General features: G+C 36.7%; 1 protein-coding gene across 3 annotated transcripts in view; it reads left to right on the plus strand.

Moving 5' to 3' along the window:
- Positions 1 to 24,061, plus strand: part of LOC109110177 (SLIT-ROBO Rho GTPase-activating protein 1-like) — a 95,905-nt gene that overhangs the window by 10,769 nt on the left and 61,075 nt on the right. For all 3 annotated transcript variants that reach the window (XM_042744304.1, XM_042744305.1, XM_042744303.1), the window contains exon 2: positions 20,737 to 20,932. In XM_042744304.1, the coding sequence (XP_042600238.1) occupies positions 20,737 to 20,932 (196 nt within the window). The remainder of the gene's footprint in view (positions 1 to 20,736; positions 20,933 to 24,061) is intronic.

Consider the following 24,061-nt stretch of genomic DNA (forward strand, 5'->3'; position numbering starts at 1 on the left):
AGTGCATTAAAATCATAATGAAATTGACAGTGTTGCTTAAATTTATATCACCAGCAAAATCTTTGCAAATATATTGGGAATTTTTAATATTTTGGCCAGCATTATAAGACGATTAACCTTCTTTGGGCAGGTAAATACATTTAATGAATATAAAGATATTTTAGTTAAGTCCTAAGAACCACATAATTTGACTATTTTCCAATTTGCACAGTTTTCCATGCTGTTTCTCCCTAGGCTATTTCCTTTCTCACTGGAGTAGTATAGCCTTCGGCATTGACAGCTGTGACTGTGGACATCCTGTGGTCGTCCCCTTTAATTATTCATCCATTTTTTACATCATTTTTGCTACAAAAATGCCCTCTGTAAAACAGTGTGATGATTCAGCAAGATGGGAGTTTTCTAAGGTCACAGAGACACCAGTCTCCATTGTGTTAATCAGGTTTTCCCATCTACATTTCTGCTGATTTCCATGTAAAACTACCCCCAGTGCTCTGGCTCAGCACAGACTGCACAAAGCAGCAAGGTAGTGCGCATTACATGGAAAAAAAAAAAAAATTTTTTTTTGCATGGTAAGGCTATGTAGGTCTTTGTTTTTCAGGTTGGGTGGAAAAGGAGCACACTCGCTTTGACGTATCTCCCAGAAGACCTGGTTCAGTTTTATAATGGCTTGAAGTAACAGAGCTGACAGCAGAGTTGAGCGTTGCTCTGCTTAAAAGAACAGTTACTCAAGGACACAGGCAGCTAGCACTGAAAATAGACCGTGCTTGACACTGTGAACACTGAAGTGTTTTGCACTCACTTGTATCCATGTTGGAGCGCTGTCCTTTTTGCCAGAAGAGAAGCTCTTGAGTAAGAGCGAAAGGGGATGCGGTGCATGTTTGCACGAGATGCTCTGACATTGCCAACAGAGAAGTGCTTAATTTCCAGAATGCACTTCGTGATAAATCTTTGTTGGTCTAATTGTGTAATGCACCGCCTTAAGCAAATTAGCACAAGGAGAATTATATAGCTTAGATGAGAGGTTTTAATCGCCTAGGATGGAGAGCATAGAAGTTAAAGAGGAAATGTGTTTATGTACAGTCTGTTGAAGCTCTGTCTAAATGGGTAGCTGCCTTCTTAGGATCTTAAACCAAATTAACCTCAGTGATTGATTAGAAATGCTGTTTTTGTTCAGTTTTGATAACAGTTGGTTTGTTATGCACCAATTTTCATCAACTGGACTTGAATTCAGTTTCAGATTCTAAAAGTTCAGTGTTTACTTCACAATCTGATTCACATATTCATTTATATTTGCAGTACATGTATTTTTCTGAACATGCTCAGTCAGTGTCTTCATAGCTGCAAGATAACCACCACAATAATGTCACTAGAGCTATCGCGAGTATAATGGTAGTTTTGGTTTAATGACATGTCTGGAAAGAAAGCTGGCATTTAAAGTCAGAAGAATTTGATTTTGCAGATATGTAGTAAATATAGTCTTCTCAGCTGACCAGTTCATAAGAAAGACAAAGATAGACATAGATACATTATCAAGATGTATAACGTGCATAATTGTAATATTACAACACTGTGCATGTGCGTAAGGTGTTTTTGAATTGCTTCACAGGGAGTTTGACTGACCAATGACACTGAATCTGCCATTTTTATCTAACAAACAAACCAGACAGGAGAGCAGATTAACGGTGCTGGACCTGAACTTGAAAAATGGTGTGTATTGACGTTTCTGCCGTTGAAACAAGATACCTTCTGATGTTCATTTGTGTTTATTTCATGCTTTAACTAGTAAAGAGGAAGAGATGATCGGTTCATGTGCCGCTTGAACTGAGGCACTACAGCAAACTGTCACAACACATTAAAGAGGCAAAAAAAATGGTATTTATTGTTTAAATTTCTTAAAAAATGTCATAATTTGAATACTGAGACTTTGTGTCATTCCAGAGGTAATCTGCTCGGTCTTGTCTGTCGGTACATTGTCAGTTTCCTCTTTGCTCCAAGATGTATTTTTCACAAGTTGCTAGACTGTACTGGTGTTTCTGCATTCTTTTATTGCTTTTAGTAGCTTTTGTATCCTCAGATTATCAGTATTAATGCCTTTTTATATTAAGTTTAATTTACTGATTTAAAAAGCACATTTAAAAACGAGAGGTTGAAACCAAAGTGTAATACAGGAAAAAACAACAGAATATAAACAAAATAAAAGACTAGGCAATATACAAAACACAACCTTTTGGACAGAAATATGTTTTTAGAACAAAAACATCCTCCTCGGGTAAAATTGCATTTTTTTTCTTCTAGTAGCAAAAAAATATTGAATAATTATCCAAATGCAGTGATATACCTGTAAAATACTATATGAATGTTACTATGACCAGCTGTGCAATAATTCTGGTGTTTACTAGTTTGTTTACCCTTATATTGTGTTGTTCTTTACAGGACCAGCATGTCAAACCATTTTAATCAGCCTGACCTGTGGTATCTCTGTCGTCCCCCTGGAGGAGGGTGATTTGTTGTTTTTAATGGGTTGTCGTTGTGGTGATTAATAGTTGGCAGGCCCAGATGCACATGCATGTTGCCTGGTTTTGGTTTGGCACACTGGTGGACAGCAGCACCGCTGAAAAATGACCCTGTTAGAGTCTCACCTGCATATGTGATCTTCAGGGAATATGACAGGAGCTCTGTCTCAATTGTGTTCCGTTAAAAGTTTCCTCTGTGAAAAAAGTTGCCTTGTAAATCACGGTTTAGCAGAAAAGCTTGTATTATGTGTCTGAAAATGTCCTCTAGAGCTGAGTGATTGATTTTGTATGCGAGGAGGATCGTCCACTAAAATGTCCTGGGAATCTGGCTGTAGATTCTTGTGTTCCTCTGAGATCTGCCTATGATTAGTTAGTATTTTGGATTGTACACAGATGAGTTGCGTAAAGACTATCGTTTTTTTCTTTTATCATGGTCTTCTTGACTGTAAGCTGTGTTTACATGACTTCTGATTCAAGCCTGCATTTCCTACATGTGCTAAGTGTGTTTGTTTTGCATGATTCATGCATTATTCAAGTTGCATTGTTTTGTGTTTAATTATAACTTGCAGTAGAGACCACACAGACACATATATGAAAATGATTTAAGAAAGAGATTTGCAATGAGTTTTCTTCATGGTTTGGTATGCAGCTTGTCACTTCTGTGTCTTTCAGGTTTGTGTTACTTTGCGATTTTTTTCTATGTGTGTGTTTATGTGACAGACAGAGAGAGACATAGAACATATTGGTCTGTGGATCATATCTGTCATCTGCTTGTCCAGTGGAGATGTTTATGTGGTCCCAGCTGTTCCTTTGAGATAAGAAGCCTTATTCACATCAACCCAGACCTTTTTTAAAGCTCCCTCCCATAACTCTCTGAAGCTCTCTGAACAACATCTTTACGTAAGACAGCTTTTTTGGGACTTGCTGTTTGTGTGCATCAGAGGTTTGACATTAAGCACAAAAAGATCTGAGGAAAAATCTTGTTTAGTAGATGATGTGTGTAATCCAAAATGTAGCCTAATTTTTGGGCAGTTAGTAGGGGTGGGAATCTCACGATTCGATTCGATTACGATTAACGATGCATCACAATGTTGTCATACATCCTGTACATCTATTAGGGGTGGGAATCTTCAGGCACTTCACAATACGAGCTGATTCCGATTCTGGGAGTCACGATCCGATTCCAACGATTCTTGATATACATTTTTTGAAAGTCTGTCAGTGCGCGAGCTTCGTGCATCTAATAGTACTGCATTCCAAATGGCATAAATGAAAGCTTATCTAAAGTAAAACACGGCGGGTGGAAGGACAGACTGTCAAGCAATGTGCACATGTCTCATAGCGCAAATTCTGTGCAATGAAGCCCGCCGCGACTCTAGCACGCACACATGCCATATGCGTGAAAAATAAACAAGCTCAGAATCGATTCTGAAATGTTCAGAATCGTTGAAGAGAGAATTGCGATGCATCAGAAAATCCATTTTTTTTTCTCCCACCCCTAGCAGTTAGCATTTATTTTTATAGCATGTTTTTTTTTCTTCTTCCACATTTCTGATCCTTATGTGGACTATATTATGATTCGTGTGGTTTTGTCAGTCTGTGGCCTAATTGAGATCAACTAGCATCCTTACAGTTTACAGGGTCAAACTCACCTCTTGACCTTTAAAGATGTTATCCGTTTTTCCTGTTTGACCGTAGACCACCTCATCATGTAGACATTCAAAATAATTGGCTTTTTAAAATAAAACGCAACACACTTATAATTAAAGGAATAGTTCACCCAAAGTTTGCTGAAAAATTACTTTCAATCCAAGATGTACAGTAGTTTTTTAAGTAGTAGTTAAGTTAGCATTACATCACTTGCTCACCAATGGATTCTCTGCAGTGAATGGGTGCCGTCAGAATGAGAGTCCAAACAGCTGATGAAAACAACAAAGCAAGTAATCAACTCCAGTCCATTAATTAACATCTTGAGAATGGGAAAGCTGCTTGTTTGTAAATCCACCTAAAGCAAAAAAATAAAAATCCAACAACACGGTCTTTTTAACTTCAAACTGTTGTTTCCTCAAGCCATAATTATGCGTTCTCCATATATCTTTTATTTAAAAACTTGTTGGACTTTGATTTCTTGCTTTAATTCAAGCATGAATGACAAACAAAGCAGCCTTGTCCTATAAAACATGCGTTTTCCGTAACATAACATCATTTAAACTGCCATATGTCCTTTGTTGGATACTCTATAGAGTACAGGGTTCATTTCCATTCATTCTTTGTAAGACCTATTTGAAGTGGATGAGCTGTTGTGTTCGCTACAGTCTAGTGAAGATCCAATCATTGACATAAAAGAGAGAACAACAGGAACGAATGTGACGTAATGCTAAACGGCAACCACAACGTAATGCATGACATGTCAATAGTACATCTGCTCAAACCCTGGGTAAAAAATAGGTTTGGTCAATTAGTCAATGCTTCTCCCTTAGCTTTAGTTTTTTGGGGATTTGTTTAGGTAGTTGGGTGAAAAATGTCCTGTTTAAATGAATGGTGGTCAAGCTTTATTTATTTCCCACTGTATAGAATGTAAAATAAATTGAAGATTTCAGACTTTCAACTTCAAAATTCATGTTTAATTCAATACTTGCCATTTTTTGTAATTATTTGTGAAATTTGCTAGCAAATCCTACACCAAAATTTTTTTCAGTGTGATTTGAGTATGAAATATGAGACAATTTCCATCTTGACAGCCTTTCACAGAGGTTATGAAGTTCTGTCAATCTTTGGCAGACTACGAGTTTGAGCGCTATCTCAATTTCCCATTGCATAAACTTCCCAGTGGCACCTCTGCACTACAATTAGAGGCCCTGGATTCACACCAGCTACTATCTCCTGCCCTTAGGGCTTGAGACTCTCTCATTTTACCTCTAATTACGTCTTTGTTACGGTGAATCCTTCTCCCCCAGAGCTAACATACCATGACAGATATTCTAGCGCAACAGGCTTGGACTTGAATGTAAACGCTGTCCTTCTAGGGTTACTCTTCTTGAACTTCATTGGTTGAAAAGACCTGTAGTTTAGAAGAGGTGCAGGTTGTTTTTCAAAGGAAGGGGGGTTGTAGGGAATGGGATGTCTTTAAACACTGTTTAGAAGATCTGGGATATAGTCTCGGATGAGCACTGATGGGTAATGTATGCCATGTGGCCCTGTGGTATTTCAATTGCATTGTTCCTCTGATGTTCATGATGGGCCTCCTTGTGTAATTTGTCTTTTAGGCACACATGTATTCTCCTGCTGTGGCTTGTGTACAATTATAGATCTGTGCAGAGATTATGCTAATCTGTCAGTGTTTCTAGTACCATAGGATGCCTGCTTATTACATTAAATGCAAATGTCACAGCAGGGTCCAGCAGGAGCGCTCAGGGTGTTATGAAGATGGACCAGGTAATAAAATGTATCATAAGTGAGATTCATGGCTTTTATAACAGAGCAGATTTGCTGCTTTGACCAAATGCCCATTAGCGTGCCAGCATGGAGCATTTGACCTGTCCTGCAAGCCTTGATCTGATTAGCAGCAGTCAGCCTTTTAGTAGTAAATAGCATGTAGACAGATTAGGTTTAGTGATTGTTGGTGTTATTTATCACCTTTGTGGGGTTGCAAAAGACCAGGTTAAGTGAAAGTTAGTCATAGAAGGCAGACAGGGACTCCGACTGTCTAATAAGATTAGATTAAAACAAACAAATCAAAAAATTTTAAAAGTAAAATTTTAACAAAAACAAATATTTTAAAATATAACAATTCCAAATTTTTTTTTTAAAGAATATATTTATATTGATTTTTTTTTAAATGACATGACTATATTGGATTTTCTGTGTGTTTCTACATAATATACTTGATATGTTGTTGGACGCTCCTTCAGTGTTGTCATACTAGTCAATGTAAATGCACTGAAAAAGAAATTGATGAAGAAACAATTTTCATTTAGAAGTTACTGGTAAATTTCACAAATAATTACTAAGAAATTGCAAATAACACGGTCACACTTTATTTTAAGGTCCAGTTCTCGCTATTATCAAACCATAACCTATGACATTTGCCTCAATAAACTCCTAATTTGCTGCTTATTAATAGTTAGTAAGATAGTTTTATTAGTTTAGGTATTGTACTGTATAGTCTGACGTTTCTCTGCAAGAATCATGTGAAAAGGCTGTTCGGCACTGTTTATGGTCTTGGGTGTCTTTGTCAATGGCGTTCAGTGTGATAAACCGCATATGTTTGCTGATGAGGGATGGAGTTCTGCAGGTGTGTCCTACAGATCCTTTCAGTTGTAGAACTTTAGACCGTGCAGATGTGTTTGAATGAACTAGTGCTGTCCAGGTGTTTGTGTGTGGGATTGAACCGCCTCACGTGTGGTCCGTGAGGCCCCGTCAGGCACCTCTAGTGGGCCCCCCAAGCACTGAATGCAGTTTCTTGAATAGAGTCGGCACTTCAGACACCACACTGCAGGGCATTAGGAGTTGCTGCTGCATTTTACAATGATCATTGAAGTTCAGAAGATTTCGAACAATTTGTTTGATCTCTGGTTGTGAGAAGTTATGAACGATCTGAGTCAAACACGATATAGTGTTTACTGCTTGTTGACCTCTTAGATGTCAGGAAAAATCTAATTACAGGAGAAGATCTGTCAGCGTTCCACACGTTTCCAAGAGACTTCTCCAAATGTGGCATGTCCTGGCAGCTCCCTCAAACAGTTACTATAGTTTTTGCAAGGGAGAGGGGATGAAACGTTATCCTCGCTCCTCGTTTTCAGACTCTTCTCGCTGGCATTTTCCAAACAAAAGAACAAAGTGAGCCCAAGGAGCATACAGTGTCATCTTGCAACATAGTGGTACTTTCTTCTGAAAAAGAAAAAAAAATGTGTGAGAGAAAGTAGCCTTTTTGCAGTATGAAACTGTAGTCTGAATGTGTGTATTGAGTTTCTTGTGATGCTTTCCCCTCCCCCGAGGGCAGCTGGGGCAGCTGGGACGGCCTGGATATGAATCACTTAAAAAAGAAGGGGCAGTCTTCGCTCACTATGGTTGTATGTTCATGCACCTGATGCAAGAGTTTTTTCTCCTTTCTCCCCCTTTCTCTTTCCCTCTTTCTTTGTTAATATTTGAACCTTTTTTTGGATATAAAAAGCCGCCCTTTATTCAGGCCCGTTCACACCAAGGACGATAACGATAAAGATAACGATAAAGATATAGTTCTAAAAATCGTTTTCAGTATTAAAGAACAGCAGCGTCCACACCACAACTTTAACGATAAAGACAAAGAAAAACGATATCGTTGGAATCACTTTCAAAACGATTTTTTCCAGCTGATGAACGATAAAAAATTGACAGCCAATCAGAATCCATCCTGCTGTAACGCGCTCGAGAAAGTGGCAGACGAGCGTGCGCTTAGAATAAACAGAAGATATCGTTCGCTGGTGTGGAAGCCGCCCACAATTAATATAATCTGACTAAATTTTCCATTAATATTTATTGTATTTAACAAACATTGTGGATATAAAAAGCAGCCCTTTATTCAGATAATTTGGCTATATTTTGTAGTAAGGGTTATTGTTGTTAACTAAAGCTAAAATAGGTAACACATTCTTGTTAATGGAAATAAAGCAAAATTAAAATATAAATATCAGACAACAATAACAAAAATTAGAAATGCCACCTTTGCAAATAATTAATTGTTTAGAAGCTTAAGATGAAGCACTATAGTAAACGTATTACTAACTAGAAAAAAAAATGAGTTTAAAAAATGAAACCTAAATAGTAATATTCCCAAAAAATTAAAATAAAATCTAATTCAGAATATTAATAAAAACTAGAATAAAACTAAAATTCCGCTGTTTTGAAATTGGCAGATTTTTGTTCAGAAAACGTTATTGGCCAAAATGTCTTTCATGCATTCAGCTCAAAGAGATATCAGACAGCAGCTGAATAAACAACCTTCCCCTTCATAATATAATTATAAATCTCACATTTCTTCTGCTCCACGTCTTTATTTGGGTTGGATTTGAATGATGACTCTCATGGGCCTCTGTAATTATGTTCACTGATTGATGTTCTACACATATCTGCCTGAAGTGGGCCTGTCTGCTCTTGTTGGGAGGATCTATAGAAACCATTTCAACAGCCAGTGGGTGACTGGCTCAAATTGTTAAATTTGGCCTTTATTTTTTTTATAATCTTTATCTCACAATTACCTGTTTTAGTTTTTAACTCTAAATGTGGGGCGCTAGTGAGCACCGTATGGAGTAGTCGTGTTTTTCCAGGGCTCCTCTCCACGTTTGAAATAATTTGGTCATAACTTAATATTTCACCTACTTTCCCGGTTTCGCCGCATAAATAATTTCATTTAAGTGCCTCGGGATGACAAAACCAAAATCTGAAAGAGGGAAGCGGCAAGAGAAAGCCTCAAGTGAGGCTGATGAAGATGGCCAGCCATGTGCGGAGCTAGCTGCTGCGGCTCCGGAATTAGCCAAGGAGTCTGCTCTGGAGTCTGAATCGAGCATCCTCGCAGCGATACGAAGTATGAGCAAGACGATGAACGACCGTTTCAACGACTTGGAGGCATCTTTGGCATCCACCCAGGCGACGCTGGCGAGTCTTGGTAACCGAATACAGGAGGTGGAAAATGCTAGCTCGGAGTATGACCGCCGCCTCTCACTTGTTGAGCAGCAATGTACGAAAATGCAGTCGGAAAACGAAATGCTTCGTTTGAAAGTAACTGATCTGGAGGCTCGCTCCCGCCGGCAGAATATTAAAATCGTCGGCTTACCTGAGAAAATCGAGAACGGACATCCAACGGAGTTTTTGGCCAAGTTCATCCCTGAGCTGCTGGGCGCTGACAACTTTCCCAAACCGCTGGAAGTGGACCGGGCTCATCGGCTGGGAAGGCGGCTCTCTGAGAACGATGTGCGCCCACGTGTAATGATAGCACGGATTCATCATTTCCAGCTGAAGGAGAAAATACTACAATTGGCCCGCCAGCAGTTTCCTCTGCGCTACAACGGCAAAGCGGTTCACTTTTTTCCTGATTACCCAGCGGAGGTGATGAAGCAACGACAGGCATTTGATCCTGTCCGCAAACGACTCCGAGATGCAGGTGTGAGGAGCGCTTTCATCTACCCGGCACGGCTGCGGGTCTCCAGTGACACCATGGACAGAGTTTTTTCGTCCCCGCAGGATGCTGAGACTTTTGCAGAGACTCTGTCTTGACTTTCGGTATGTGACTTTTATGCTGTTTGTATAGCAACCGGGACATTTATATGACAGCTTGCGTTTACATATATATATATATATATTTTTTCTTCGCTGTTGATTTTCAAAAACACTTGTCCTCATTAGTGGAGAGGATGCGGGGTCCCTGTGTTAACTTAGTGGCCGGTTAGTTGTTCCTGTATGGTCCGGCAGTCCCCAAGAGAGTATGTTGGGTTTGCAGTCTCACTTTGTTTGGGAAAGTGGGAGGGGGGGAGGGGGGTGATGTTCTTGCTCGTTTTCATGTGTTCCTCTTGTCTTTCTTATTATTTTATTAGGGCATTTCATTTGTACGCTGCTACTATGCAAAATCTGTATGCATCCTGATACACCTTCGTCAGGTGGTGGCATCACTTTTACTAGTTGGAATGTACGCGGCCTGGGTCACGTTCTCAAGCGAGCTAAAGTGTTTTCTCATTTAAAATCTCTGTCTACTGATATAGTTTATTTGCAAGAAACACATATCAGACCCACAAAGGAAAAGTTACTCAGATGTAGCTGGGCCAATCAGATTTTTCAGTCCACATTCTCCAGTAAAGCCCGGGGAGTGGCAATTCTGATCCGCAAGACTGTTCCTTTCAGGCATGTTTCTACTGTGAGTGACCCAAATGGCCGGTTTATTTTGGTAACTGGCTACATTCACTCATTTCATGTTACGCTCCTTAATGTATACGGTCCAAATTTTGATGACCCAGCTTTCTTCCGTAAAATATTTAGTTCACTGCCTGATCTCTCAGATACACATTTAATTGTAGGCGGTGATTTCAATTGTGTGCTTGACAGCCGTTTGGATAGGTCAGCCCAGTCAAATTACTCGTCTACCTCCTCCATGGTTTTAAATGACTTAATGTCTTCTATGAATCTAGTTGATATTTGGAGGCTTGGACATCCTACAGATAGAGATTATTCTTTTTTCTCACAAATGCATAAATCCTTTTCGAGAATAGATTATTTTTTAATTGACTCTAAATTGATATCCAACGTTATTGCCTCAAAATATCATAATATTCTCATTTCTGACCACTCTCCTACTTCATTGGTCCTTGATCTTAATTATAAAAAACAGCAATTTACCTGGAGTCTCCACCCATCATTGTTCTCCGATGCATCATTTTGTCAATATATATCCACTAAGATTTCAGAATTCCTAGAGAGTAATGACAATTCGGAAGTCACAGACTCCACTTTATGGGAAACTTTTAAAGTTGTGATTCGGGGTCACATAATATCTTTTGAATCTTCTCTGAAAAAGGAACGGCGTAAGCGACTGTCAGAAATTGAAATTGAACTATCGCAGTTGGAAACAAAATATACTAAAACCCAAAGCCCTTCCACCTTACAAAATATTCTTAAACTCAAATATGAATATAACACTATACTTTCCAATCAGATATGCGATCAATTGTTTAAGATCAGGCAGAAACATTTCGAGTTGGGGGATAAGCCCCATAAATTGTTGGCCCAACAGTTGAGAGGCTTGCAAGCTAGTAGAGCCATTCATAAGATTAAATCAAAGACTGGAGATCTAGTTATTGATCCTAAAAAGATAAACGATCGTTTTAGGGAATATTATGAAGAGTTATATAGGTCAAAAGCAAAAGGGAATGTTTCTGACTGGATGGAGCATCTAAGACTCCCTAAATTAAGTGGCGGCTGCTTGTGAAGCTTTGAATTCTGACATTACCACGCAGGAGATTTTGGATGCTTTAAAATCATTTCCCAATGGCAAGGCTGCTGGCCCAGATGGTTTCGGAATTGAACTGTATAAAAAATTTTCTATGAAGGTTGCTCCTCTTCTTTTGAGGATGTTCAATCATTCATTTGGAGTCCAGAAATTTCCGCCCACATTGTATGAAGCTAATATTTCATTGTTATTAAAAGAAGGTAGGGACGAAGCTGAACCTTCATCGTTTCGTCCTATCGCACTACTGAACTCAGACATTAAAATTTTACCAAATTACTAGCAAACAGGTTAAATAAATATATATCATCCATCATTCACACTGATCAAACTGGCTTTGTCCCAAATAGATATTCCTTTTTTAATGTCAGAAGATTGATGAATATAATGTATCATAAGTATAGTAAGGGCTCGAAGGTGGCTGCCCTTTGCCTAGATGCGGAAAAGGCATTCGATCAAGTAGAATGGGCATATATGGTAAAGGCCTTGGAGGAGTTTGGATTTGGTCGTCAATTTGTATCGTGGATTACAATGCTATATGCGCATCCATCTTCCTCCATTCTCACGAATCAAGAAAGATCATTGCCGTTCCGATTACACCGCGGGACACGCCAGGGCTGCCCCCTCAGCCCATTGCTCTTTGCCATTGCCATTGAGCCTCTTGCCATTAGTATCAGGAATCACGCTTCTATTGAACCCATCCGACTGGGTAATGTGGATCACCATATTTCCCTATACGCGGACGATGTTGTTCTTTTTATATCACAACCAGAAAAAATCAGTTCCTGTATTGCTGGATCTTATTAAAACATTTGGTGAGGTTTCCGGATACACAATTAACTGGCAGAAGAGTGAGTTCATGTCACTGGGCGCGGATCTCAACACTGAATTTTTGCATAATCTCCCGTTCAAAATTACAAACAGGCTGAAGTATCTTGGTGTAGTTTTGCCGAAAGACCCGAAACTAATTTTTAAGATGAATTTTCTTGAGAAACTAGAGAAACTGAGGAGGGACATTGAAAAATGGAGGACTCTCCCTCTTTCTATGGTGGGTCGTATAAATGCCATTAAGATGGTTTCCCTGCCGAGGTTCTTGTATCTCTTTCAAAATTTACCTATTTTTTTGGCACGATCTTTTTTCAAATCGTTGGATTCGATAACTCTTCCTTTTATTTGGGGCTTTAAAGCACACAGAATTTCAAAAACTCATTTACATAAACCAGGGAAAATGGGTGGGTTAGGACTGCCGAATTTTCTGCATTATTACTGGGCAGCGAATGCTAGAGCCCTGGTTTATTGGCAGGAAGGATATAATATGGAGGTATCTGCCGAGACTCCCCCATGGGTTGCCATTGAAATGAGTGATGTCAAAAATAGCTCTCTTCCAGCACTTCTTTTCTCAACACCCAGACCTCCTGCAACTGTTAAGATGGAAAATATGATTATCTTTAATTGCTTAAAAATATGGCAGCAAATTAGGAAAGACTGCCGACTACCAGGCACTTCTATCCATGCTCCGGTATATCGCAATCATGCATTCTCTCCATCCCTCTCGGACGGGTCTTTTAACAGTTGGAGGCTAAAGGGTGTGGTCACTTTGAAAGACCTGTATGTTAATAAAAAGTTTGCCACATTTGCACAGTTACAAAATAAGTTTTCTCTTCCCGCAACACATTTTTTTCAGATATTTGCAGATTAGGAATTATGTTCATCAGTGTGTGCCTAACTTTGAGTCTCTTCCGGAAGATAAAAGGATCTATAAGCTTTTGTTGGGCCCACTTGATTCTAGAAAATTGGTCTCTGGCTTTGTAAATATATTCTCTGAACGAACAGTTTATGCTACACACTTTTTGAAAAACTCCTGGGAGGAGGAGCTGGGAATGCAGATTGGCGATGATGTTTGGAGGGAGGGTCTTGCTAGGATCCGATCTTGTTCTATTAGCACCAGACATCAGTTAATCCAATTTAAGGTGATGCACAGGCTTCACTACTCAAAGACCAAATTGCACAGAATTTTTCCCACCATTTCATCACTTTGTGACCGATGTAAATCTGCAGAGGGCTCCCTGACTCACATCTTTTGGACATGCCCGAAACTGAATAATTTTTGGTGTAGCATATTTAAGTGGTTCTCTGACATGTACAGCTGTATATTTGAACCTGACCCAATGATTGCATTGTTTGGGGTTTCTCCTTCTTTACTTAATCACAGAGTTTCGATGCAAAGCACAATTATGTATGGAATGGTAGTTGCAAAGAAAATGATTTTAAAACTTTGGAAGTCAGATACTGCGCCTCATTTTAGGATCTGGTTAAGTGAGCTTATTGGTATATTGCATATGGAGAAGGTCCGCTATGGCATGATGGACAATCTTAATAAATTTTCAGATATTTGGGAGCCATTTTTGGCTCACCTTGACAAATATAACACTGAGTTGGAGCAGCAAGGGAGTTCATAGAGTGCCAACCACCTTTATCATCTCTGTTTAGTACTTGTGTTGAGATTCTAATGTCAGTGGTGCAGCAGTGTACTTAATTACGGTTGTTTTTAAATATGCCCTGTTTGTTTTTTTTTTTTTTTGTTTTTTTTGTTTTTTTTTGGTGTCTGTGTTCTGTTTTGCTTGTGGTTTCTATTCTGTATATTTTTTTCTGTCTGTTTTTTCTTTTGTTACTTAAATAAAAAATTAAAATTGAAAATAAACATTTTGAGAATTTATTTCTGATTTTAAGCTTTATCTCACAATTACCTGTTTTAGTTTTTAACTCTAAATGTGAAAATGGACATTCAGACTTTTGGGAAACCTGTTTGGAAACAGTCATATTGCTGCAAGTAGCCAGAATTGCACACTTAAGCGAAAGATTTATTTACAGGGGTTAATTAGTTTGTCTGTGTATTCATATTGTTTGTATAATCCAGTTTCTACATAAATCTCACTTGAACCATTTACCCCCCATTATATCGCCATTGTTTACTTCAGCAATTTACACACATAATCACACACATAATATTACTACTACTTTTTTATTTAACAGTCACAATACTACTATTAAATATATATTTTTTGTGCAGAATTATTAAAATCAATACAATAGTACAGTGTTCCTAAAATGTCTAAAGGGAATAACTGATCTATGTTTAATTATTTTGAATATTGCTTTATTATTACAATAGTTCTTTTTGCTATACTTGGCCCCTCTTGTTAAAACATGGTGACAAGACTAGATTAGATTCCCTACTAAATTCATTTATTTATCTTGACAAAATTACTTACTGATATTTACTCAGTGGCTGACCACGTTGTTGAGAATTTTGATACTTTATAAGCCATTTTACTGGCAGCTGTGCTTGACCTCAGTCTAAAAAAGAAATCTCCAAACATTGAGTTAGTTTCTGTGGGTGTGCTATTGATACGTGTTTAAAATTTGAGGAGAGCAGCGGGTAAGTGGAGGAGTTTAAGGTCAGGGGAGTTCATGCAGGGTGTAATTTGGTCCTGCTGAAGACCAGAACAGGAAGGAATTGCTTCTCAGTAGGTCAGTAGACCACAGTCGGACCAGACTCAGAAGACTGCCTAGGGGCCAGTCTTTCCTGTTTATGTGTGTGTTTGTGTATGCAGGCCTCCACCGTCTCAGGAAATGGTAATGAGATAATAGCTGGACTCAGTCCTCTGAGGTTCAGACGTTCTGCTTGGTTTGAAGATGACTTGCAGTCAGATAAAACAACATGTGTGCTCCATGTTCATGTTGGCACCATATGAAACGGCTTTATAAAGAAGAGCCACATCCAAGGATGGCTGGTTAGATTAGTAGTTCAGATTTTAAGTTTTCACTGGTCCTAGCGCAAATTATTCTAAATATTCATTTACATAGATATTTTCATGTGTCAGTAGAAAGTTATATGTATGCTAGAAAAAAATAATAAATAAATCTATAAATCTATAATAAATATTATAAAGATATTTTCTGACATTAGAAATATGTGATCTCAGTCTGAAGTTATTTTAATTAACATTACGAAATTTTGAATGAATAAATCAAAAGAAGTTTAGTACACTTACATCAAAATGTGGTAAATGCGATACTAGTGTTTGTGAATATTAAGCAACAAAATACTATTTAAATATGAATCCTGCATATTGTGGTTTCGTTCGCTGCACATACTGAAACTTGCGTGATGCTCACAGTGTTTTCAATCTCTGTCGCCTCAATATATGAGTTTTTGATCTATTCTCATATGATATAAACAGGGAAACTTAAAAGTCTTCACAAACTGTCAAAATAACAGTTCAGTTTAACTTAAATCTGAGACAAACAAATGTTGCTTAATGTAATGATAGTACTACCAATACTAATAATTAATATTTATTTATTTTTAGGGAATATTTACCGGAAAAATTATTTACCAGAAAAATAGATTATTTAGAGATGGTTATGATTATTAAAAATTAATGAAAACATTAACATCCAATGCTGTTAAATGATGTACGTTTCATGATTTCAATTAATTAGACATGCTTTTTGAATAATACAATTTAATTTAACCATTAAAACAGAGTCTAGAAGAATTAAAACGGAAAAACAGAATACAGAAAAATTTAAACGAAAAAAAAAAAACAGAATTTTGAAAAAATAAAAAGTTTAAAGTTTGAGGAAAAATTAAAACTGATTTCATAGGGCCCTAGCTTTTGGCTCCTTTTTCTTACAAAATACTATATGAAGTAAATTTTGTAATTTAAAAGTATGTAATTTTCTCCCCTTTGGATCAGTATAGTTCTGTCTCACCACAGGAGTGTTGTATGACATTTTGCCTGAGTCCATAATGTCAAACTGATGATAAATGTTAGTAACAGAAAGGATTCTGGCTGACATTTTTTGTTTAATTTGGATCACTGTTCTCAAACACTTGGTGGAAGGTTGCCATTTTATTTTTATAGACTCCTTTGAAATGGACTTTAAACTTTGGTAACTAACTTATTAGGTCAAAATAGGCTTACATTTTTTCCCACAAAATATATTTTATTTTAGTTTTTCATTATATTTATTTATTTTAATTTTTTATTTAACTTTTTTGTATTTATCTATTTGTTTGTTGATTTTGGGGTGAAATTTGACCTAGACACACTTTCTCTAGGTTTTTCCAATCTTCCACTGAATAATGGTCACAAACATGCACTCCAGTTTCTCCAGTTCACATACCTGACTAATTAAATATAACTAATTAAAAATAATACAGTGACTTGCTTGGGAAGTAAGACCTCATTAAAGTGGCTTAACAATATTTTGCTCACAGGTTGGCTTTTAGTTTCTGTAACAAGACGGCTTGGTAGCTGTAGAATGCAGGCTCATTTCTCTATGAGCTGTCAAAAGTAAGTAGACTTTCCTTGATGGACTGGAGTTGGTAAAAATCAGTCTGGCTATGGGCGCTCACATTGCACACATTGCTCCTGAGCCCTGGCGCAAGGCCGACTGACTGACGTCTCCCAGCTGTGCTGAACCGTATGAAAACAGGATATTCCCCCAGCCACTGCCCACCTGTCTACCTGTCTTCTGAAACAGTCACTATCTATTACGAGTATGAAAGGGCATTTTTGTTCCCACAGGGTATAATTGTGATTCTGATGATTTGCTAGCATGATTATTTATGGAGAACCTGTTCTTGAGTTGAAGGCCTTTAGTTACAGTGCACAGTAATGGTGTTCAGATAAAACCATCTTGTAATATCTAGTAAAGAGATATTTTCAGTCATTTTAAAACATTTTTTTGTTAGAAACAAAATCATACAAAATGAAAAAGCATATTGAGTGTAATATAAAATATAGTCTATCTATATGTATGCATATAAAGATATAACTATACATTTTTTTTTAATTAGAAATTTTAATTGAAACAAAACCATAAAAAACTGCATGTATACAGAAGTTTTTTTCTGTACACAGAAATATTGCAGTGCCCCAGTAAAATATTACTGATAAATTTAATGACCATATACCAAACTATCATTTATTCTGATAATATTTAAGCAACCATGCTGTGCATTTGCTGTTTAGAGTCAGAACTAAGCCAGATTTGCGAATAAATAACACTTTTGATCTAATCTGACAAACAGATTTGCAAAAATGTCTGAATTTGTTTGCAGTTCAGTTTGATTCATTTAGACTGTTATTTCACACACTCCTCACACACTTCTTAATGAATTTGCACATCAAAAAAATAACAGGATACTTCATAAGACAGAAAACAAAAAGATATTTACCTAAATTTAATTGTAGAATGAAATCTGCAAATGTTTTTTTTAAATAATTTTTCAACAATAAAGCAGTTTGTCTAGTTACTGCAAAGCCAATTTATATGAAATATATTTGTAACTGTATCTAAAAAAAGTATCGAAATACTGGGACATGTTTTTGGAGGCCTCTGCCTTAGACTGATGAGAGGCTGGTTTACAGATGATTTAGATACGGTATCCAGCAGCATGTCACACTGTATGACTCTGCTGTCATTACTTGACATGTCATATCAACTACCCAGATACATTGTTTGGCATCTCACTTAGGTAACAGAGCAAATGTGACAGTCTGGAAAGTATTCCCAGTCCCGAGTCGTTAAGCAGATGGCAGATCTGGATAACCCAGTGCATTAACACAGGTCTCCTGACAAATGCTGCTATTTCAGGTAGCGCTGATGAGAACGTCTGCATACAGGATTGTGGTACAGTATGTCCCACATAGCTTTTGGCACAGAGTGTATGAGGAAAAAGTGCAGCATGCTGCTTGGATTGGCAAATGAGAATATTGAAGCGGTCATGATGGCATAGATATGGTCATGTTGCTCATTTAGATGCCCCCAATTCTCATTACCGTAATGCAAAAAATATTTTAATTTCTGTGATAAAGGAACATATTTACATGCTGTTTTTTTCATTACATTTTTTTCTATTTATTTTGTTTGCAAACTTGAAGTTGATCAACTTAGAAGTTGCAAAAATGATTTCTATGATTTTTTTAAGATTAGCTGAAATTATGATGATAAATAGCTGATACTGTGCTTCCATCTCCCAGTATCAAATTCAGTGTGACGTATACTAAACGTATGACTAAAGTCTGTTTGTCAGAGTCTTTGTTAGAGAAGTAGTAATTTCTTTCTTTTAACGTACAGTGGAGGTCATAAAAGAAAATGCTCTCTGTTATCTCTAAATTGGTCCACAGCCTGTTGTTTGCTCACATATTTTCCTCCACTTTAAAGAATAGCATGCAATCTCTGATATGCACTCATCCCAGCCATTGGCTATCTTGGTAACCCACCTGCGAGTGCTGAAATTGTTGAAGCTAACTGTAGAGACAGACAGCATAGGGATGATTAGCTTGGATTCCACCTTCAGGTCTTGTTTGTGCAGTATCAGACGGCTCACAGGTGCTCACATCTATCTCTCTGTTTGAAGTGGATCACAGGGGCTTTGATCAGACACACGGTCTCACACATGCTTCAGCACACTGACTCCATGCAGATGTTTACCATACACATGACCTCACCGGGCCAGGAATGCTCTTTGTAATCACAGAAGGTCACTCGATACTGGCAATGAAGGAAAGCGGAGCACAGAAAGTTTTATATTGCTCTTGGAATCTCTTTGAATGTCTTTGAGGTAATGGTGTGTTGTATATTATGTAATGGATACTTAATCATTGGGTGATTAGTAAAAAATATGACATGTCGGAATATAAAAATGCTGATACTTCGGCATTATGGAAAAATATTTCAGAAAAATATTTCAGAAAAAAAGGTGTTTTTGGTGCAAGATAATATTATTAATCCTATTTATCTTAAACCAGACTTCTTTTACTACAATTTTTCTTTTTTCTGCATGCATTTATAGCCTGTCATTAAAAAAATTATACTTTATACTTTTTACTTTTTTTATTAAATCAATTCATTCATTTTATTTATTTATTATTTTGGATATATTCAGATCCTGTCATTAAAACATCTAGCATTGGTTCTCTACATTTTTGGTTAATCTATATTTTGCATTTTTAAAATGTAATTACATTAATGAATTCATTAATTTTATTGTTGTTATTTGTTTTTATTAAATTAATTACTTAATTACTTTTATTATTACATAATTTTTTTAATACATTTTTTCAGTTTGAAAACATTTATTTGTTTTTTTTATTTAATTATTTTTTTAGGCACAATATCTGAGAGATTTTAAAACCAACTCTAAGAAGTTATGTTATACTACAGACATGAAAACACCAATTAAGCACCAAATTTAAAGCTTTCAACAAAATTCAAGACTGTGGTGGTTCCATTATTATGTATAATCTGTAGTTTTAAATTATTTATTTAACTTAGTAGTAAATATTTGTCTGAAAAAAGCTCTTCTCTGCCTTGCATAACTAGTTTTATCAAATATATTTTTACATTTTATCTAATGTTCTTATTTCTTACCCTTTTCTCCCATTTTTTTCTTCACCTTCGTCAAACAATTGATATGCTACTAACAGTTCATTTTTACATTTGAGGGCTTTTTCTTGCTATTTCATTTACAGGCTAATGATATTATCTGGGGGCTCGTCCGGGATAGTATTACTATAATATTGTTGAAGTATTTGTGCTTTTATAGCATTTAGTTATTGTATATCCCATTAAAGTGGTCACTGTGGTTCAGAGAACCTATATTATGAGAAATACATTAAACATGTTGGGTCACTTGAGGGCTGAGAGAGGAAGTCTGAATGTATATTATGGTATGGAGCTGCAGAGCCTCCACAGTGCACTGCAAATTTAATAAGCTCCATTTCCAATGACAAGAGGGCAATCACATGAGGAAACCGGAGGTAATTTGGGCAAAAAATGCTTGTTAAATGAAGCGGAGTGCCTACATGGCTGTACTAGCTGTACACACATTGGCTTTAGAGAGTCATTAGGTTAGTTTCTGGGACCGTTCCTCATTCCAGCTGTAATGAAACACAGCATATGGGTATTACCTGCTACACCTGAGGAGCCTGGATTACTGTAGAATTGCTGATCCTGCACAATGAAACTAGCCCAGGGCAAATCTGAATGCTTTATTTATAGAAAATATATTGCTGGCCATTTTTATAATTTCAGACTGCCTTTGTTGAGCTGCTAGCAATTGGTTTACAGAGCACCGTCGAAGCGTGCACTTAAACTGATGATTTTTCTTCACTCCTTTCGTGATTTCTTTTGAGAGACTCTAACAACAAGCCATGTTTGGTTGTTTTTGTTCAGAGATTCGAGCCCAACTGGTGGAACAGCAGAAATGTCTGGAGCAGCAGACGGACATGAGGGTCCAGCTCCTTCAGGACCTCCAGGACTTCTTCCGCAAGAAGTCCGAGATCGAGATGGAGTACTCACGCAACCTGGAGAAGCTCGCCGAACGCTTCATGGCCAAGACCAGGAGTACCAAGGACCATCAGCAATACAAGTGAGTGTGTTAAATGAGTGTTAAATACTGGCAAAATCTCTTGTGGTTTGAATTTAGAACTTTTTGTACTGTGTATTTGTAACCACTAAACTAATTTGTAACCACTAACCTACATTCTTATTATTATTGTCCAAAGTGTAGCAGAGTGGCCAATATAATTGTATTTATTTTAATTAATATTTAAGAAATTTTGAATCATTTGAAAATTGATTAAAAATTAATTTGTAAAATAAACATACTTTAGATGACAAAGTATTTTTTACAAATAAATAAATATTTAATAAAAATATAATTAAAAAGGAAGCAAACTGTAACCAACAGAGCACTCAGTATTCTGGAAAGTTTGTGTGCATTGGGAATCATATTGTTTTCAAATAAAGCCAAGGTAATACTCATTTTACATACAGCACAGAGAAAATTAAATGAATATGGCATTGAGCAAATGCATAAAGTGGAGCATAATTTGAAATCACGAATTTAATGTTTAAAGCATTCAATTTGCGTGGACCGAATGTCACGCAGAGAACACGATATCAATCAGCTAACAAACATACTACACAACACACCACAAATACAACAAACAAAGTTTGCAAGGTTTGTGAAATGAAAATTTCATTAGCCATTCAAAAATTTGTTTAAATACTGCAAAAGAAAAAAGTATTATAATATTTGCCTTTCTATTACTAATAATATAAAAGCAATCGTTATACTACTTTTGTATACATTTTAATTCCTTTGTTTAACCGTTCTATCGGATTATTAGACAGAACTGTTAACAATGATGGTGAACAAGAGGAAGAATGTGAGCACAGCACCATCAAAATAAAATTCTGGCGTGGCGTCAAAATAAAAGTCCAGAAAAACTTATCAGACGATGCCGATATATCGGCCTTGGCAATATATCATTCGATCACTACTAAAGTGTTATCATTGTTTAACTGAGCATTTAGACTCCCAAATTGCTACGTGTGAAACATGAATGATTTTCAAATGATGCTGTCTTTAATTCAGAATATGAAAGGATGCTAATATATATGTGTGTGTGTGTGTGTGGATTTGTGTATGATTATTTATGTATGTAGAATAATTTTTTTTCCAAATTTCAAATAACAAAAATATTTGATAGTATAGGTTAATATATAGTTAATACACATATATTTACACTGTATATTTACACTCACTAAAGATAGATAACGGTAAAACAAAAAATAGAACAACAGTATATAATACAATATATAAACAAAAATATGAATAATGAATCCATTTATACATTTTTATACCTTATGTGTGTAAATGTGTGTAGATTTCATATTAGCTTATTTTGTAAAATATATAGGCTACCTCTCTCAATGACCTTATAATGAGTCCTTATTTCTTAACCATTGCTATTCCTTGTCACTTATGTTTCCCTGCTGATTTATTCCCAGTGTTATGCACTGTGACAAGCATGAACCTTGATCATCGTCTCATTATGCCACTGGCTGGAAAAGACAGACATCTATATAATGTTGGTACAGAAACCGCTGGTACAACTCAAACTATTGAGTGTGTTTGCTTTTCACTTCTGTAAATAGACCAAATGCTGGTTTAAGAGCCCTAAATGAGTTCAGCAGCTGTGAGCACAACCAGAGGCAATGGAGAATCTCGGTCGTGGCGCTTGTGGTTTATTTGGCCTGTCGGTTTGAGAGCAGAATAAAGATACTTGACACAACTCACTAACATATTCTGAAACACAAAGACTTAAACATGCCATTTCACAGATGCAGAGGTAAACAAGGGTTCAGATTACAGTGTGATGTGACATAAGTTATTCGTTTTTGTCTTTGATTGAAAAAAGGTGATTGAAAAAACTATAAAATGCTGATGTTAGTTGGGCGGCCAGTTCTAAAGCCAGTTTAGCTCAGCTGTATGCTGGATGAATTAGCATCAGAATGAGCTTGCAGATTTGTCTGTAATTAACTGGGATACCAACATCCAACATTTCAAAAGCATTTCGAGTCATTTTACCAGGTCTCTTAGCTAAACTTGAACTTCTGTAACCACAGGGCTTCAGTAAAGAGATCCAGACCGTGGTCTGCGATTGTATCCCGTTTTGTTCCGTAGTCCAGAGGTCTGGCCCGATGTCTGACCAATGGCGTCAAGATGAGGCCAGCTGAGCCAAAGCAGAGGCTGTGCTTTACCCCTTTGTTGAAGTTGGCCGGGTAAACGTGGTCAGCAGAATTCTGCAAAACCAGTGAAAGGAAAGATTAAGCGAGTGTTTGTCAAGAAACACAGTTCACTCTACCTGTGGGATTGTTGTCACAGAATCAATCTTCTCACTGGCACTAGGAGCATCTCAGGTGACTCTCACCACAAAGTGTGATAGATCGGGCCTGAAGGTTGGAGACCAGAGAGATGCGGTCACATTACAAATACATAGCTGGTATATGTTTGAATTTGGTTAGTTTCTAACCAGAAGTTTCCATTTTAGAGTCTCTTTTTTTGGTAGTGAAGATTTGATTTGTGATATCTGTATGGATTATAGGTGGAAGAATGCAACTGAATGGAATTGACCACATGATCTAATTTTGCTACAAATAAAGTGCTAGGATGATGAATTTGACATTTTAGAGAATATTGCATCATATCGCGTAATCATGACAGTACGGAGTTTTAAATTGTTAAAAAAAAAATCTGTTTCAAAAACATACTGTTTTTTTGAACTTTCTATTTATGAAGGAATCCTGAAAAACAGTTTCCACAAAAATCGGAGCTGTTTTCAACACTGATAATATTAAGTATTGCTTCTTGTGTACCAAATCAGCATATTAGAATAATTTCTGCAAGATCATGTGACACTGAAGACTAGCGTAACAATGCTGAAAATTTAACTTTGACATCAATGTAATAAATTACATTTAAAAATATATTAGAAAAGAATGGTTATTTTACATTGTAATAATGTTTCACAGTAGTTTTCACTGTGTTTTTGATTAAATAAATGCTTAGGTGAAAATAAGAGACTTCTTTTAAAAACAAGAAAAAAACCTTTCCTACCCAAAACTTTTCAACAGTAGTGTATGTTTTAATAAATACATTTTTAAGTGAATTTTAAGTAAATATTGTATAATTTACAGAATGTAAAAAAAA

The sequence above is a fragment of the Cyprinus carpio genome, chromosome B18, assembly GCF_018340385.1.
Source record: "Cyprinus carpio isolate SPL01 chromosome B18, ASM1834038v1, whole genome shotgun sequence".
Lineage (NCBI taxonomy): Eukaryota > Metazoa > Chordata > Actinopteri > Cypriniformes > Cyprinidae > Cyprinus > Cyprinus carpio.